General features: G+C 52.3%; 1 protein-coding gene across 4 annotated transcripts; it reads right to left on the bottom strand.

Moving 5' to 3' along the window:
* Positions 1-628: 628 nt before the first annotated feature.
* Positions 629-13,922, bottom strand: GIPC1 (GIPC PDZ domain containing family member 1). Of its 4 annotated transcripts, none has more exons than XM_021083695.2 (9): positions 13,858-13,922; positions 11,575-11,664; positions 8,816-8,903; positions 4,404-4,724; positions 3,407-3,592; positions 3,130-3,310; positions 1,970-2,082; positions 1,580-1,661; positions 629-1,444 (listed from the first exon to the last, which is right to left on the bottom strand). In XM_021083695.2, exons 4-9 carry the CDS (start codon positions 4,689-4,691, stop codon positions 1,293-1,295), a joined length of 1,002 nt encoding a protein of 333 aa, XP_020939354.1. In that variant the 5' UTR covers positions 4,692-4,724; positions 8,816-8,903; positions 11,575-11,664; positions 13,858-13,922; the 3' UTR covers positions 629-1,292. The 4 variants fall into 4 exon arrangements, with proteins under 4 accessions (XP_020939354.1, XP_020939353.1, XP_084868785.1 ...); XM_021083694.2 differs by having other exon boundaries at positions 11,575-11,629; XM_085012659.1 differs by lacking the exon at positions 8,816-8,903.
* Between the last annotated feature and the right edge of the window lie 56 nt (positions 13,923-13,978).

The following is a 13,978-nucleotide window of genomic DNA, read 5'->3' as shown; positions in this document are numbered from 1 at the left end:
CAGGGGCCCGCCCCCGCCTGTCCCTGATCCCCCCTCAATCCTTAAGGATGAAGTAGGTTGTCAAAAAAAGCACGCCGGGTTTATGTCCAGCGCAGAGGGTGGTGCGCTGTGAATGCTGGTAGACCCCACACACCCAGAATCAGTTGAGGCTGGGGCTGCATCATGACCCCCCCCCACCCTGTGATAGCCCCTGCCCGCAGCCTCGGGGTGAGGTTCCTCCCCATCAGCACTCACTGGGGCAGGCCTGAGACTCTCTCTGAAGCCTCTCCCCTCTTTCTTCATGCCTCCCTGCCTGGGTGGTCCCCACAGCCTTGGGTTGTACCCAGGACTAGCCAGCCCTTAGCCCTGTGCCCGCTGTTCACATCAGGCTAAGGGGGGGCGGGAAGCCTTGTTCAAGAGAGAGCGAGACTTGCACCCTCAGGAGGCCGAGAAGCTCTGGCCTTGCCTGGAAGCCTGGTGGCTTGCGGCCAAGAGCCTTGTCAGGCGGAACGAGTGGGAGGGGGCGGGTGGCTGGGGCCAGCTCCTAATTCAATTTGGAGCCCAAAGAGGATGGATTTCAGCTGCTGCATTCTTTCCCAGCCCCGGCCCACCCTCCTCTCCCACCCCGAAGCCGAAGCTGCCACACAGGTCCAACAGCAGATAGATTCTTTATGTTCCAGACAGCAAACTCAGATACAAAAGCCCACCGCCATCATCCCTCCTTCCCCTTCTGTCCTGGGCTTCTGAGGGAGACACAAGGGGCAGGGGAGGGAGGGAGTTTGGGGGGTTCACAGCAGACATTTTTCAGATGTGGAGGCAACAGGCTCCACACTGAGGGGGCTCCTCCAGGGGCGGGGCAGGGCGGAAGGGGAGGGTATTATTGCATTTGCTGAGGTGGGGGAGACACCCCCCCTTCTGCCTTCCCTGCGTCAGGAAACTAGGGAGGTCATGACCCCCAAACAGAACCCGAGGCCCCAGGGAGATAGAGGGACCAATTTGGCAGCTGATGCGGAAAGTACTGGGGGCGGGGGTGGGCGCCTGATCTGGCTGGTCCCTCCTCGCGCCTGACCCTGCTGAGGTAGGTGGGGAACGGGGCGGGGGTGGGGGTGCTGGGGACCCCAGCCAGGCTGGGAACTGGTGAGGTGGTGGTACCGATTGGAGTGGGGCAGAGGCCTGGCCCCACCTCCGCTCCGCATCATCCTTGGGCTACTGAGCTGGGCCCAAGTCGGACCGTGGGGTCCGGGCCATGGTGTCCCCACCCCAGAGGCTCCCACAGGGTCTGGGCCAAGACATCTCAAGGTCCAGCGGGAGGCCTAGTAGCGGCCAACCTTGGCGTCCCCAATGGCCCCCCAGACGTCAAAGACGAACTCATCCGGGAAGGCGAAGTCACCAAGCCGTTCATCCAGGGCCTCGGCCAGCTCATCTGGGTTCCTTTTGTCCTTTCCAAGCTCCACCATGGTGGCCGCTGAAGGGGAGCAGGGGAGCAGGATGGAAGCACAGATGACAGAGCTGCTCAGAACAGACCCAGCCCCACAAGACCTAGAAGCCCCTTTCCCCAAACTCCCACCCATCCCCAGACCCAGGCACCACCCCCACTCACCCAACTCTGTGTCCCTGATGCCCATGTAACTCTCCAGCAGGTCATCTACCTTCTCAATGGCCTTCTCCTCAAAGGCTGAAGGCTGGGAAGTGGGATGAGGGACAAAAACATAAATAATGTGACTATAACTGTCATTGTAAGTGCCAGGTGAGACATTTACCACTTTCGGTATATAAACCCACAGTTCATCCTCGCTTTAACCCTGAGAGTGTCAATATTATTATCCCCACATCCCCATTTTAGGAAACTGCAGCCCACTTGCCCAAGAAAGGTCCTGGAGCTGAGAGGTGGATTTGCATCTAGTGCCCAGAGTTCCTCAGCTAAGAGGTGATGCTGCCACCTATGAATTTCACAGGGAAGGGGAACCTGGGGCCTGGCTGGAACACTCACCAGATCCTCTACTGTGGCAGGGCCCCGGGATCGGAGCCGGAGGGTCCCTCGGCCAGTGCCCATCTGGGGGCCAGAGCTAGGGCGGCCGCCCCCTGAACGGATGCTGATCATGTCTGTGGGAGGCAGGGAAGGGGTGAGGGTTGGAGAAGCCCCAATTCCAGCATGTTCTGGGCATAAACCCAGGCTTCCCAGCCTCAGACAACCCTCTACCATCTCTAAGCTTCTGTAGGCTCTGGGGGAGTTGGGGGCTGAAGTGACCCCAAGAGGGAGGACTCTTGACTCAGGCTTGGCATATGGGTGTAGGAGGCGCCACCAGGGGTTAGGCATGGAAAAGGCTGGAGGAGGAGTTCCCGTCGTGGCGCAGTGGTTAACGAATCCAACTAGGAACCATGAGGTTGTGGGTTTGGTCCCTGGCCTTGCTCAGTGGGTTAATGATCCGGCGTTGCCGTGAGCTGTGGTGTAGGTTGCAGACGCGGCTCGGATCCTGCGTTGCTGTGGCTCTGGCATAGGCCGGTGGCTACGGCTCCGATTGGACCCCTAGCCTGGGAACCTCCATATGCCGTGGGAGCGGCCCAAAGAAATAGCAAAAAGACAAAAAAAAAAAAAAAAAAAAAAAAAAAAAGAAAAGGCTGGAGGGGAGACTGGAGGGGCCCACTTCTGCTCCCAGGGCCTGAGGTACAGGAAGCGGGTGGTTCCTGGGTCTCTGGCTGCTTTCCCCAAGGCCAAGGGGGTGTAGCTGCTGGGCCATAGACCAGCCGTATCTGCCTGGGGAAGCAGCCATATCTGCTTTAGGGTCCCCCGCCCCCATCCCAGGGGCTTTGGGCCCATTCCTGAAAGTTAATGAAGCCAGACAGAGGAATGGGGCAGCTGGCATAGGGCAGCCAAGCTTGGCTTCTTGGGACTGGGGGGGCTAGCCAGGGTTGGGGGCGCTTGGCTGGGCTAATGGCTCCTGAAAGCTGGGTGTGGGGGCAACTTCCTCTTTGCCTCCATCCTCCTTCCATGCTGGGCAGAGAGCCAGCACCCCCTCCCTAAGGCGAGGTGGAGCTGCTCCACCCCTTCCACTGTGGCTAGATGGGCTTGGGCACCACCTGCTGGTGGCTCTTGACACTTCAGCCAGGACCCAAGCGAATGGGATGACCCAGGCTCCAGCCCCGACTCACCAAAGGCCTTTCGGGGCTCTGTGAGCTTTAACGTGAAAGTGCGGCCTCGGGGCAGCTCCTTAAGCAGCCGGGCCACCTCGTAGTGCCGGCAGCCCAGCAGGCTCTGTCCATTGATGGCCTCGATCATGTCACCCACGCTGATGAGCTGGATGTGGTCGATCACGCTGCCTTCCTTAATGCGCTGTGGGGAGAGGAGCTGTCAGCCCCCAGAGCTCTGTCCTTGGGTCCTAAGGCTAGGCCTGACCCTCAAGACTCTGGGCACCCCACCCTCAGGCACCTTGATGAAGGCATAGCCAGCCCCGTTGTCTGTGATGGTGAGCCCCAGTGCGTCCTCCGACTTGAACACCTCCACTTCCTTGCGCTGCCCCTTGACGTGGGCAAAGATGAAGTCCTCCAGCCCGATCTGACCCCCAAGGAGCTTGTCCATGTCCACTTTGTGGGTGTTGAGGGTGCAGAACATCACCTGCAATGGTGGGAGACATTCAACCCTCACCTCCCCCTGCACCCTTTGCTAATAGCCACCTGAGGGGGAAGGGAGGAGAGCTGGGAATGACCTGGGGTACCCCAGTGCCTGAGCACCTTTGGAGCCAGGCCAGGGCATTCACTAGGATGTCAGCTCTGTGAGGGCTGAACTTCTGTCCTAGCAAGAACTCCTCGCCGTTTCCAGGGCACACAGCATGGCACGTGGTGGGTGCCCAGAAAATTTGGGGGGAATGAATGAAGGGGCATAGATACCCATCCTGCCTCCTAAGACTCCTGCGTCTACTTTCTGTTCAATCCCACTGTTACCCTCCTTGCTTCCCTTCCTCCAAAGTCCTTGGGGTCAGACCTTCCGATGAATCATGGCGAAGTGAATCTTGCACCTGACCTCCAGCGCTCCCACAATCTGCTGGGTCATAAGCCTACCAATGCATGATGGGAATGTAGCATCTAGCCCTGGTCATCCTCATCCATTCCCACAATCTACAAGGGCAGAGGGCTCCTAGTGCCTGACGGGAACTCAGCACCCAGTCCTGGTCTCTAGTCCTCCACAATACATGGGGGTGCTGTTGTCCTAGTGCCTGATAGGAACTCGGCATCCAGCTGTGGCCTCCCCTTCCCCTACAGTCCATGGGGGCACAGGCCTCCCAGTGCCTGATGAAACTCAGCACCCAGCCCTGCCCTCCAAGTCCCCATAATTCACTGGGGTAAGGCCTCAGCATCTGCAGCTTCAGCACCTGAACCACAGCTCATGAACTGGATGTGCACCCCGGTATCTGGCTCCCCATGGGTACCTCAGCAGCTGGCAGCCGGAAGGCCTCGGCAATCTTGCCATACAGCTCCTTGACGTTGGTGAAGCCCTCGATGCGGCCAGTGGGACTGCCATGGGCCAGCTGGGTGTGGAACACGAGGCGGGGCCGCAGGGCGGGGGGAGGTGGGGGCAAGCCCATTTGGGGCCCCCCTACCCCACCTCCACCCAGGGGCCCCGGCTCCCCCACGCCCAGCCCACCACGGCCTGGCTCGGCCTCCTCATTTTCCACCAGAGGCGGCGCCTTTTTCCGCCGCCCCAGTCCCAGCGGCATGAGCAGCGAGAAGATAGGGTGTGCCCAGGAGATCTGCAGGACAGGAAAAGGGGCTCAGGGCCTGGGTAGTGGCCTCAGGCAGCCTCTCCAATTAAATATTTAGAGAATAGACTGGTCTCGGTTCAAAATCCAGTCCTAGCACTTATACAACTGCACAGAAGTAATAATAGCAGCCAATAATCTATCACAGCCCCATGTTAACTGCATTGTGGGGACAATATCATGCTGTGATTGTGCCCATTTAACGGATAAGAAAATGGAGCTCAGAGTCTACATTTCTCTTTATTTTTCTTTTCTTTTTTTTTTTTAGGTTTTTTTTTTTTTTTTGTCTTGTTGCCATTTCTTGGGCCGCTCCCGGCATATGGAGGTTCCCAGGCTAGGGGTCTAATCGGAGCTGTAGCTGCTGGCCTACACCACAGCCACAGCAACGCAGGATCTGAGCTGTGTCTGCGACCTACACCACAGCTCATGGCAACGCCAGATCGTTAACCCACTGAGCAAGGCCAGGGATCGAACCCGCAACCTCGTGGTTCCTAGTCGGATTCGTTGACCACTGCACCACAACGGGAACTCCCATCTCTTTATTTTTCTATTGGTCACAGTCAATAGTGCTGTGCACAGAAAATTTCTGACTCTCCCTCTTCAAAGCATGTAAGCAGGTGGCACTTACTAGCCCCCTTGTGACTGGGCAGGCGTGTGACCAATTCTGGCCAATGAGTTGTGAAAAGCGACACATGACATTTCTGGGCTGAAGCATTTAATTACTAGAATAAGAGCCTTGAGAGGTTTATTCCTCCTGGTAGGGTGACCAGCCACATTCAATATGGTGGTGGCCCCATCAGGCCAGGCCCTGAGTGACTACACTGAATGGAAACAGAACCCCCTGATGAGCTATGATGGACATGTAGCAGGAACAAAAAAGAAACCTGGAGTTCTGGTCGCGGCTCAGCAGAAACGAATCTGACTAGCATCCATGAGGACGCAGGTTGGATCCCCGGCCTTGCTCAGTGGGTTAAGGATCTGGCATTGCCATGAGCTGTCGTGTAGGTCGAAGACTCGACTCGAGTCTCACATTGCTGTGGCTGTGGTGTAGGCCAGCAGCTATAGCTCTGATTTGACCCCCAGCCTGGGAACCTCCATATGCTGTGGATGCAGCCCTAAAAAAAGACAAAACAGACAAACAAAAAATAAACCTTTGTTGAGTTTGGCCACTAAGATTTTGGGGGATGCTTGTTACTGTAGCAAAACCTAACCTGACTAATATACTCCTTTCTTTCCTCCCCCTCCACTCTCTCTTTCTTTCTCCCTCCCTCCCTTCAAACAAATATGTTTTGGGCACTTACTATATTTCAGGTACCATTGTAGATACTTCCTTCAATATGATAAGCTAGATCCTCTATTTCCTTACCCAGAGTAAATAAGGAGACAGTGATGAGTGGTTAATGGCTGAAGAAAACAATCTTACGTAGATAAATTCTAAGTCTACAAATACACACACAATATACACATGTATGTATATACACGTGTGTATGTGTTTAAGTGGATACTTATACACACATGTGTGTGTACATGTGTGCATGTGTCTGTGTTTTCTTTTTTGGCTGTACCTGGAGCATATGGAAGTTCCTGGGCCAAGGACTGACTCCAAGCAACAGCTGTGACCCATGATACAGCCACCTCAGTGCTGGATCCTGAACCCACTGTGCTGGGCTGAGGATCAACCTGTGCTGCCACAGAGACAACACTGGATCCTTAACCCACCCTGCCACAGTGGGAACTCCTATCTAAAAGCTTTAATTAATTATAATTCCAGCTAAAATTAATAATTTCATTAAAATTTGCTACAGGGAGTTGCCATTGTAGCTCAGTGGTAACGAACCCAAATAGTATCCATGAGGACGTGGGTTCGATCCCTGACCTTGCTCAGTGGGTTAAGGATCCAGTGTTGCCGTGAGCTGTGGTGTAGGTCGCAGACGCGGCTCAGATCCAGCATTGCTATGGCATAGGCAGGCAACTATAGCTCTGATTCCACCCCTAGCCTGGGGAAAAAAAGAAAAGAAAAAGAAAATTGCTACAACTTATACCTATGAAGGTGAAGGAAAAATCTCCATGAATAACTCAAACTTGTTACTGAACCATTGTGCAAAATGTATGATGGCAATATTAAAATAGTTTCTATTACGAAAGAAAAAAAAAAAGAAAAAAAAAAAAGACAAGCAACAAAGTCCCCGAGTAGGGCCACCATGAGCAGTTACACAGGTTGTTACACTGTGCAAAAGTACCAGGAAGGGTGCTTTTATCTACTTCTCTTGCTTTCTCTCTCCCTCTCTCTCTTCCTTTTTGCTTTAATAGGGCCTCATTTGAAGTATATGAAAGTTCCCAGGCTACAGGTCCAACCGGAACTGCAGCTGCCGGCCTATACCACAGCCACAGCAACATGGGATCCAAGCCGCATTCGTGACCTAGGCCACAGCTCCCAACAATACCAGATCCTTAATCCACTGAGTGAAGCCAGGGATTGAACCCTCATCATCATGGATACTAGTCAGATTCATTACCACTGAGCTAAAACAGGAACTCCATACTTTTTTTTTTTTTTTGCAAGCATTGCATTTTTCTAATCTACTCCTAGGTGCTTCAGAGGCTGGCTAGTTGGGGCTCTCCCCATGTCCAGAGGCACACAGTTCACAGGAGAAGATGCACAGGGAGCAAGCAAACATGTAAATATCTAATATAATTTCTAAGAGTGCTATGAGGACAATAAAACAAGACAAGGTCTATGGACAAGGCCAGAGAAGGCCTCTCTGAGAGGTAAAGCTGAACCCGAGCCCTGAATTACAGGATGAAATATTCACAGAAAGGATAGGAAGCAAGAACAGTGGGGCAGAGGGAATAGTTAGTGCAAAGGCCCTTAGGTGGGGATGTGCTTGGCATGTTTGAGAAACAGCAAGGAAGTCTGTGTGGTCAGATCAGAGGGAGTGAGGGGGATGGCAGGAAGAGGTGAGGGCAGATGGTGCAGGGCCCTGTGCGCCAGAGGGAGGACCTGGGCTTTTGGTCTAAATGAGGTGGTAGTTGTGGGGGCTTCTGAGCAGATTCACAAATCAGCTAGAGACCAGTGTGCCTGCAGCAGAGAGCAATGGAAGAATGTGAAGAGGGCAAATAAAAGCAGTGATGGGGGTTGACTGTGTGGGGCCTTAGAGACTGGGAAAGAGTTCAGATTTTTTTTTTTTTTTTTCTTCTTCTTTTTTAGGGCCACACCTGCAGCACATGGAAGTTTCCAGGCTAGGGGTTGAATCCAAGCTACAGCTGCTGGTCTACATACACCACAGCCACAGCAATGCCAGATCCGAGCCGAGTCTGCGACCTACACCATAGCTCACAGCAACACCAGATCTCCAACCCACTGAGCGAGGCCAGGGATCAAACCCGAATCCTCATGGATATTAGTTGGATTAGTTTCCGCTGTACCACAAGGGGAATTCCCAGATTTTTTGTTTGTTTCTTGTGTTTTTTTTTGGGGGGGGGGTGTCCCACAGCTGTGGTATATGGAAGTTCTGGGGTCAGGGGTCAACTCAGAGCTACAGCTGCAGGCCTACAGCACAGCCACAGCAATGCCAGATCCAAGCCGCATCTGTGACCTACATCACAGCTCACAGCAACACCAGATCCTTAATCCACTAAGCAAGACCAGGGATCACACCTGCATCCTCATAGAGACTAGTTGGGTTTGTCACCACTGAGCCACAACAGGAACTTCCAGATTTCATTTTGAGGTCACCTGTCCAGAATCACAGAAGGTGGTTGCACCCTCAGGTCTGACTCCCAATCCCAGGTTCATCACCATCTTGTTGACCCCCCAAGTGACTCAATCTCCCTGGGCCTCAGATGCCTGGTCTGCCAGTGGGGGTGTTCCCTCCGCCTGGCCAGGTTGTGGTGAGGATCAAATTATGCCAAATTATAGTTTTCTGTTAAAGGGGACTTCCTGTTCCCTCTCTTCAGATCACCTCTTCCAGGGGGGCTGTCCTGGATTCAGTCCAGCCCATGGGCTTCACCCATCCTCATTCATTCATTGGTTCTCCAACACCTCCTCTAATACCACCTAGTCCAGCCCTATCATCACTCACCTAGACTAGTGCAGTTGCCTTCTCTGTGTCTCCCCGCTTCTGCCCTTGTCTCCCACGGTCTCTTGTCGATACAGCAGCCAGAGTGATCCTGCACAAGATAAGTCATGTCACATCTGTCCTCTGCTCCAACCCCTTCCAGGGCTCCTACCTCACTTGGAATGAGAGTCAACACCCCCCCCCTCTTGGCCCACAGGCCCCAAATAATCTGTCCCCACCACCTACGTGCCCTCATCTCCTCCCACTTTCCCCCTCACTCATTCTCTCAGCTACATGGGCCTCCTCCCTGTTCCTTCAACACATGAGGCAAAGTCCGGGCTCAGGGATATCCTCTGGTATCCATACAACTCACTCCCTCACCTCTTTCAGGTGGAAAACATATTTCATTCTGAAATATGTCTGTTTTCTGAAAGGGCAGGGAACTCTGTCTTACTCATTCCTCTATTCTTAGTGCAGAGAACAGTGCCTGGCATGTAGCAGCTGCTCAGTAAATACTTGTGGGATGAATGAATGGATGAATGAATGATCCTAATATTCACCAGCCCACCAGTCTCTGTGCCCAGCTCTAGGGAGGCAAAGCACAGGCTGAAGTGCCTGCCCTCAGCAGGGTCGTCACCCTGGCAAAACTACAAGTCCTACCTCTGCAGTCCCTCATCCCCTGCTTCTCAGCATGATTCTAGACAGAGAGTAGGTGCTTCATCTAGCCATGGAGACACTGGCTGTATTCGCTCCCTGCATAATCAATGATGCTAGACAGCTTTTTTTTTTAATTTTTTTTTTAATTTTTATTTTTTTTTGTCTTTTGTCTTTTTGTTGTCGTTGTTGCTATTTCTTGGGCCACTCCCGCAGCATATGGAGGTTCCCAGGCTAGGGGTTGAATCGGAGCTGTAGCCACCGGCCTACGCCAGAGCCACAGCAACGCGGGATCCGAGCCGCATCTGCAAACTACACCACAGCTCACGGCAACGCCGGATCGTTAACCCACTGAGCAAGGGCAGGGACCGAACCCGCAACCTCATGGTTCCTAGTCGGATTCGTTAACCACTGCGCCACGACGGGAACTCCGCTAGACAGCTTTTAATACATTTATTTACCATTTGGATTTGCCCTTTTGTGAATGGCCTGTTTAAGTTTGCCTATTTTTTTTTTTGCTTTTTAATTTTTGTGTTTGTTTTTGTTTTTTAGGGCCACACCTGTGACATATAGAAGTTCCCAGGCTAGGGGTCGAATCAGAGCTTCGGCTGCTGGCCTACACCACAGCCACAGCAATTTGGGATCCAAGTCGAGTCTGTGACCTACACCACAGCTCACGGCAACTCGAGATCCTTAACCCACTAAGTGGGATCAAACCTGCGTCCTTATGGATACTAGTCAGGTTCGTTACTGCTGAGCCACAACGGGAATTCCTTTAATTGTTTTACTATAGTTGATTACAATGTTCTGTCAATTTCTACTGTACAGTAACGTGACCCAGTCCCTATTTTTTTTAATTCTTTCTTTCTTTCTTTCTTTCTTTTTTGGCCACACCCACAGCATATCGAAGTTCCCAGGCCAGGGGTCAAACACATGCGACAGCTGTGGCAACACCAGATCCTTAACCCGATATGCTACAAGGGAATATTCTCTTTGCCCATTTTTTAAAATTGCATAGTCTATCTTTAATTGCAATACCCATTTTTTTTTTTTTCTTACTGACTTGTGGGAACTTTTTATATATTCTGGACACTAGAAATAAATTCTTTTTCTTTTCTTTTCTTTTTTTTGGTCTTTTTAGGGCCTCACCCCCAGTACATGGAAGTTCCCAGGCTAAGGGTAGAATCAGAGCTGCAGCTGCCAGCCTATGCCAGCCGCAGCAACACAGAATCCAAGCCAAGTCTTCAACCTACACCGCAGCTCACTGGCAACACTAGATCCTTAACCCAGTGAGCAAGGCCAGGGATCAAACCCACATCCTCATGGATACTAGTCAGACTCATTACCACTGAGCCACAATGGGAACTCCTAGAAACAAGTTCTTAATGAATAAACAAGTACTTCTCAGTCAAGTTATTTCACTACACTCAGTGATGCCACAAAAAAAACACCAAAAAACAAACAAAAAAAGGAAAAAAAAAAAACAAAAAGCCAACCCACATCCCTCCCCTGGTTCCCGTCCCACCCCTATCCCCCATACATCTTAGCAGAATGCTAAAAACATAAACTCAAAAACCCAAAACCTGGATTCTCAAAGTTCCCCATGTGGCTCCACAGGTCAAGAACCCAACTAGTATCCATGATGATGTGGATTCAATCCCTGTCCTCGATCAGTGGGTTAATGATCCAGCATTGCTGCAAGCTGCAGTACAGCTTGCAGATGAGGCTCAAATCTGGTACTGCTGTGGCTATAGTGTGACTCTGATTTGACCCCTAGCCTGGGAACTTCCATATGCTGCATGTTTAGCCCAAAAAAGAAGAGGAAAAAAAAAGCCTGGATTCTCTACTTACTAGCTATGTGACTTTGGACAAATGTCTTAACCTCTCTGAGTTCTAAGGAAATCATGCACATGTTTGGAACAGCTCCTAGCAGACAATAAGGGTTCCATAAATGCTGGTGATTATTACTATTCTTTCCATTTGTATCATCTTTCAGTCAGTTGCCAAGATTCAAACTTCCTCCTTTTCCCAGGAGGGGGTAATAATGGTGGTGAGGAGAGTGGGTGATGAATGAATCTGTCTTCCAGGCCAGAGTGAGTCTGGGCTCAAATCCCACCCCTGTCACTTACCAGCTGAGTGGCTGTGGGGAAGTCACTTCACTTGATGGGGCCTCAGTTTCCTCATCTGAAAAATGGGCAGAATTTCTCTCTCTCACAGTACTTATGAGAAGCCAAAGAGATAATGCAAGTAACTCAATTAGCACTTTGCCTGACATTCAATTTAAAAAAGTTGTTATTGTTGTTGTCATTATTACTGCCTCTTCTCTTGTGCTGCCCAGGAACATCCCAGTCCTTTTTGCTTGCTAAGGCCCACTCCAGGCCACCTCGTTCAGGCAGCCTCCCCAGCTTGCCCCAGCCCACTGGATCCACCCCTGAGGTCCAGACAACTCAGGCCCATGAACTTAATTACATGTTGCCCTGGCAGAACTCTTGTCTTTCAATCTTAGGCTGTTATTTAACTTCATGTCTCTATTTTAAAACATAAACCAGATTGCGTCACTCCCCAGCCTCAAATCTTACGTTTCCTACCTGATGGATGGAAAGCTCTATTCTCCTTCATGTGACCCACAGACCCTGCAGAATCACCACTTTGGGTCTCCTCCTGCCCCAGTCACACTACCACACTATTCCAAGCTTGGTCCAGCCTTGGAGCCTTTGCCCCAGCTGTGCAGCCCCTGCCCCCCACGCACACCTGATCTTTACAAGGCTGGCTTCTTTTTGTCATCCAGACGTCAGCTCAAAAGTTGCCTCCTCCAAGAGCCCCCCCTTTGCCTACAGATTCTACCATGCCACTCCCTTGTATTTTATTCAAAGCACTTATTACCCTCTGCAAGTATCTTCTTGTTAAACTGTTTGTTGCCTGTTTTCCCCCCTTTCGAATGGCAACTCCCCATAAGCATGGATTTTTGTCTTGTTCACTATTATATCCTCTGTGCCAGGAACAGTACTTGGCACATAGTAGGTGCTCAATAAATATGTGTAGAATGAATGAATGTGTCTTAAACCCTTCATTCTGATTTCTCTGGAGCCCCTCTATCCCCAGAACATGCCCACTGTAGAGTTGCTAGCTGCCACCTCCTCACCATGTTCCTAGTCTCCCCTCAAACCTTAACACAGGGACAGAGGAAAAGGAGTTTAAGCCCAGGGCATTGAGCACATTCGCTGGAATCCCAGCATCCCCACCCTCTTTTCTCTGGGAAGGGCATGAAACTCAACAAGCCATAGTTATACAGAGTTGCAGTGAGGGGAGCAGGAAGTGGGGAAGGGGGTTCCTGGGAGCTCATACAAGCTGTAGGGGGTGGTGGGGAAACACCACACCCAGGCTCCCCTTTTCAGCAGGGTATTGCTTGGGAGAGGAAGCCGGGAGGCCTCTGATTCAGTCTTGAAAAACCGGCTCCTGGGTGTTTCCGGGGAGAACGCCTACTGTCCTGGGCCCAGGCTTCCCAGGAGGGCCTAGCAGGCACAGGACCCCACCGTGCTGCCTCCCCCACCCCCATCTACCTCTCCTTCAGATGTCACTTTCTTCTCAAGACCCTGATATTTTGTCCTTGCCTTTTCCAGTTTAGGGGAGAAGGGACATGAGGGCAGCTTCCTGTTTGAGCAGCTGGTGAAAGCAAAGACCAGCGGGTGTGGCCCAGATGGCATGTCTGGTTGGAGGGGGTAGAGTGGGAGGAGCTGGTCAGAAACACCTGAGCCTTGGAACCACTGGGCATCTAGTCTAGTGGTTGAGACTCCTGTTCTGGACTCTAAGGCATGGGTTTGAGTCCCAGATTTGCCACTCACTAGCTGTGTGATCTTGGGCAAGTCACTCTAGCTCTCTGGGTCTACCGCTTCAGCTCCGAAAGAAGCAACAGCACCTTCCATGAGGTGTTTAGATTCAATGGTAAATATGGCATGGTAAATAGCTGACACGGAAGTGCTCAATAAATGCTAGCCGGGTTATTTATTTTCATTATTTTTATCGGGACCTCGGTCCTCCCCAAGCCTCCTTAGGCCCAGGAAGATTGAGAAAGGCCAGCTGTGGAGAGTTGCCCAGGCAGGGCTCAGAAATACCGATCCCGCTCCTGTCCCCTCTGGGACGGGAACTGTCCAGAGTGCAGGGAGGTGGGATGCGGCTGGAGAGCCCATCCCGGCGGCGGGAGGCATTTACTCCTTCCTCCGGCAGGAAGGCAGGCGGCCCGCTGGGGAGGGGCCTCCGGCACCCCCTGGCTTAGTCTAGACCTCCAGCCTCGTTCCATAGGGCCGGCCCTACCTCGTAGGACCTGCCAGATCCCCGTGGATCTGCGATCCCACGGATCCGCGCTAGGGTCCCTCGAGCCGCCGCGATGCGCACCGCCCGCAGGGGACACTCACCTGCATTGCCGCCTCCCAGCGCGCGCCCTGCTTGGCCCTCGGCAAACTCTGGCCCGGGCCTCTCCAGCAGCACAGCCAGGGGGCGGGGCCTGTGCCCGCGTCCGGCCAATCAGGAGCGGCC

This window comes from Sus scrofa, chromosome 2, assembly GCF_054392235.1.
Source record: "Sus scrofa isolate SSC_HxYL_T2T_F1_AM1 chromosome 2, Sscrofa_HxYL_maternal_Yorkshire_Landrace_v2.0, whole genome shotgun sequence".
In the NCBI taxonomy this organism is placed as follows: domain Eukaryota; kingdom Metazoa; phylum Chordata; class Mammalia; order Artiodactyla; family Suidae; genus Sus; species Sus scrofa.
The sequence above is the reverse complement of the archived record's forward strand: the minus strand, read 5'-3'. Positions and strand labels throughout refer to the sequence as shown.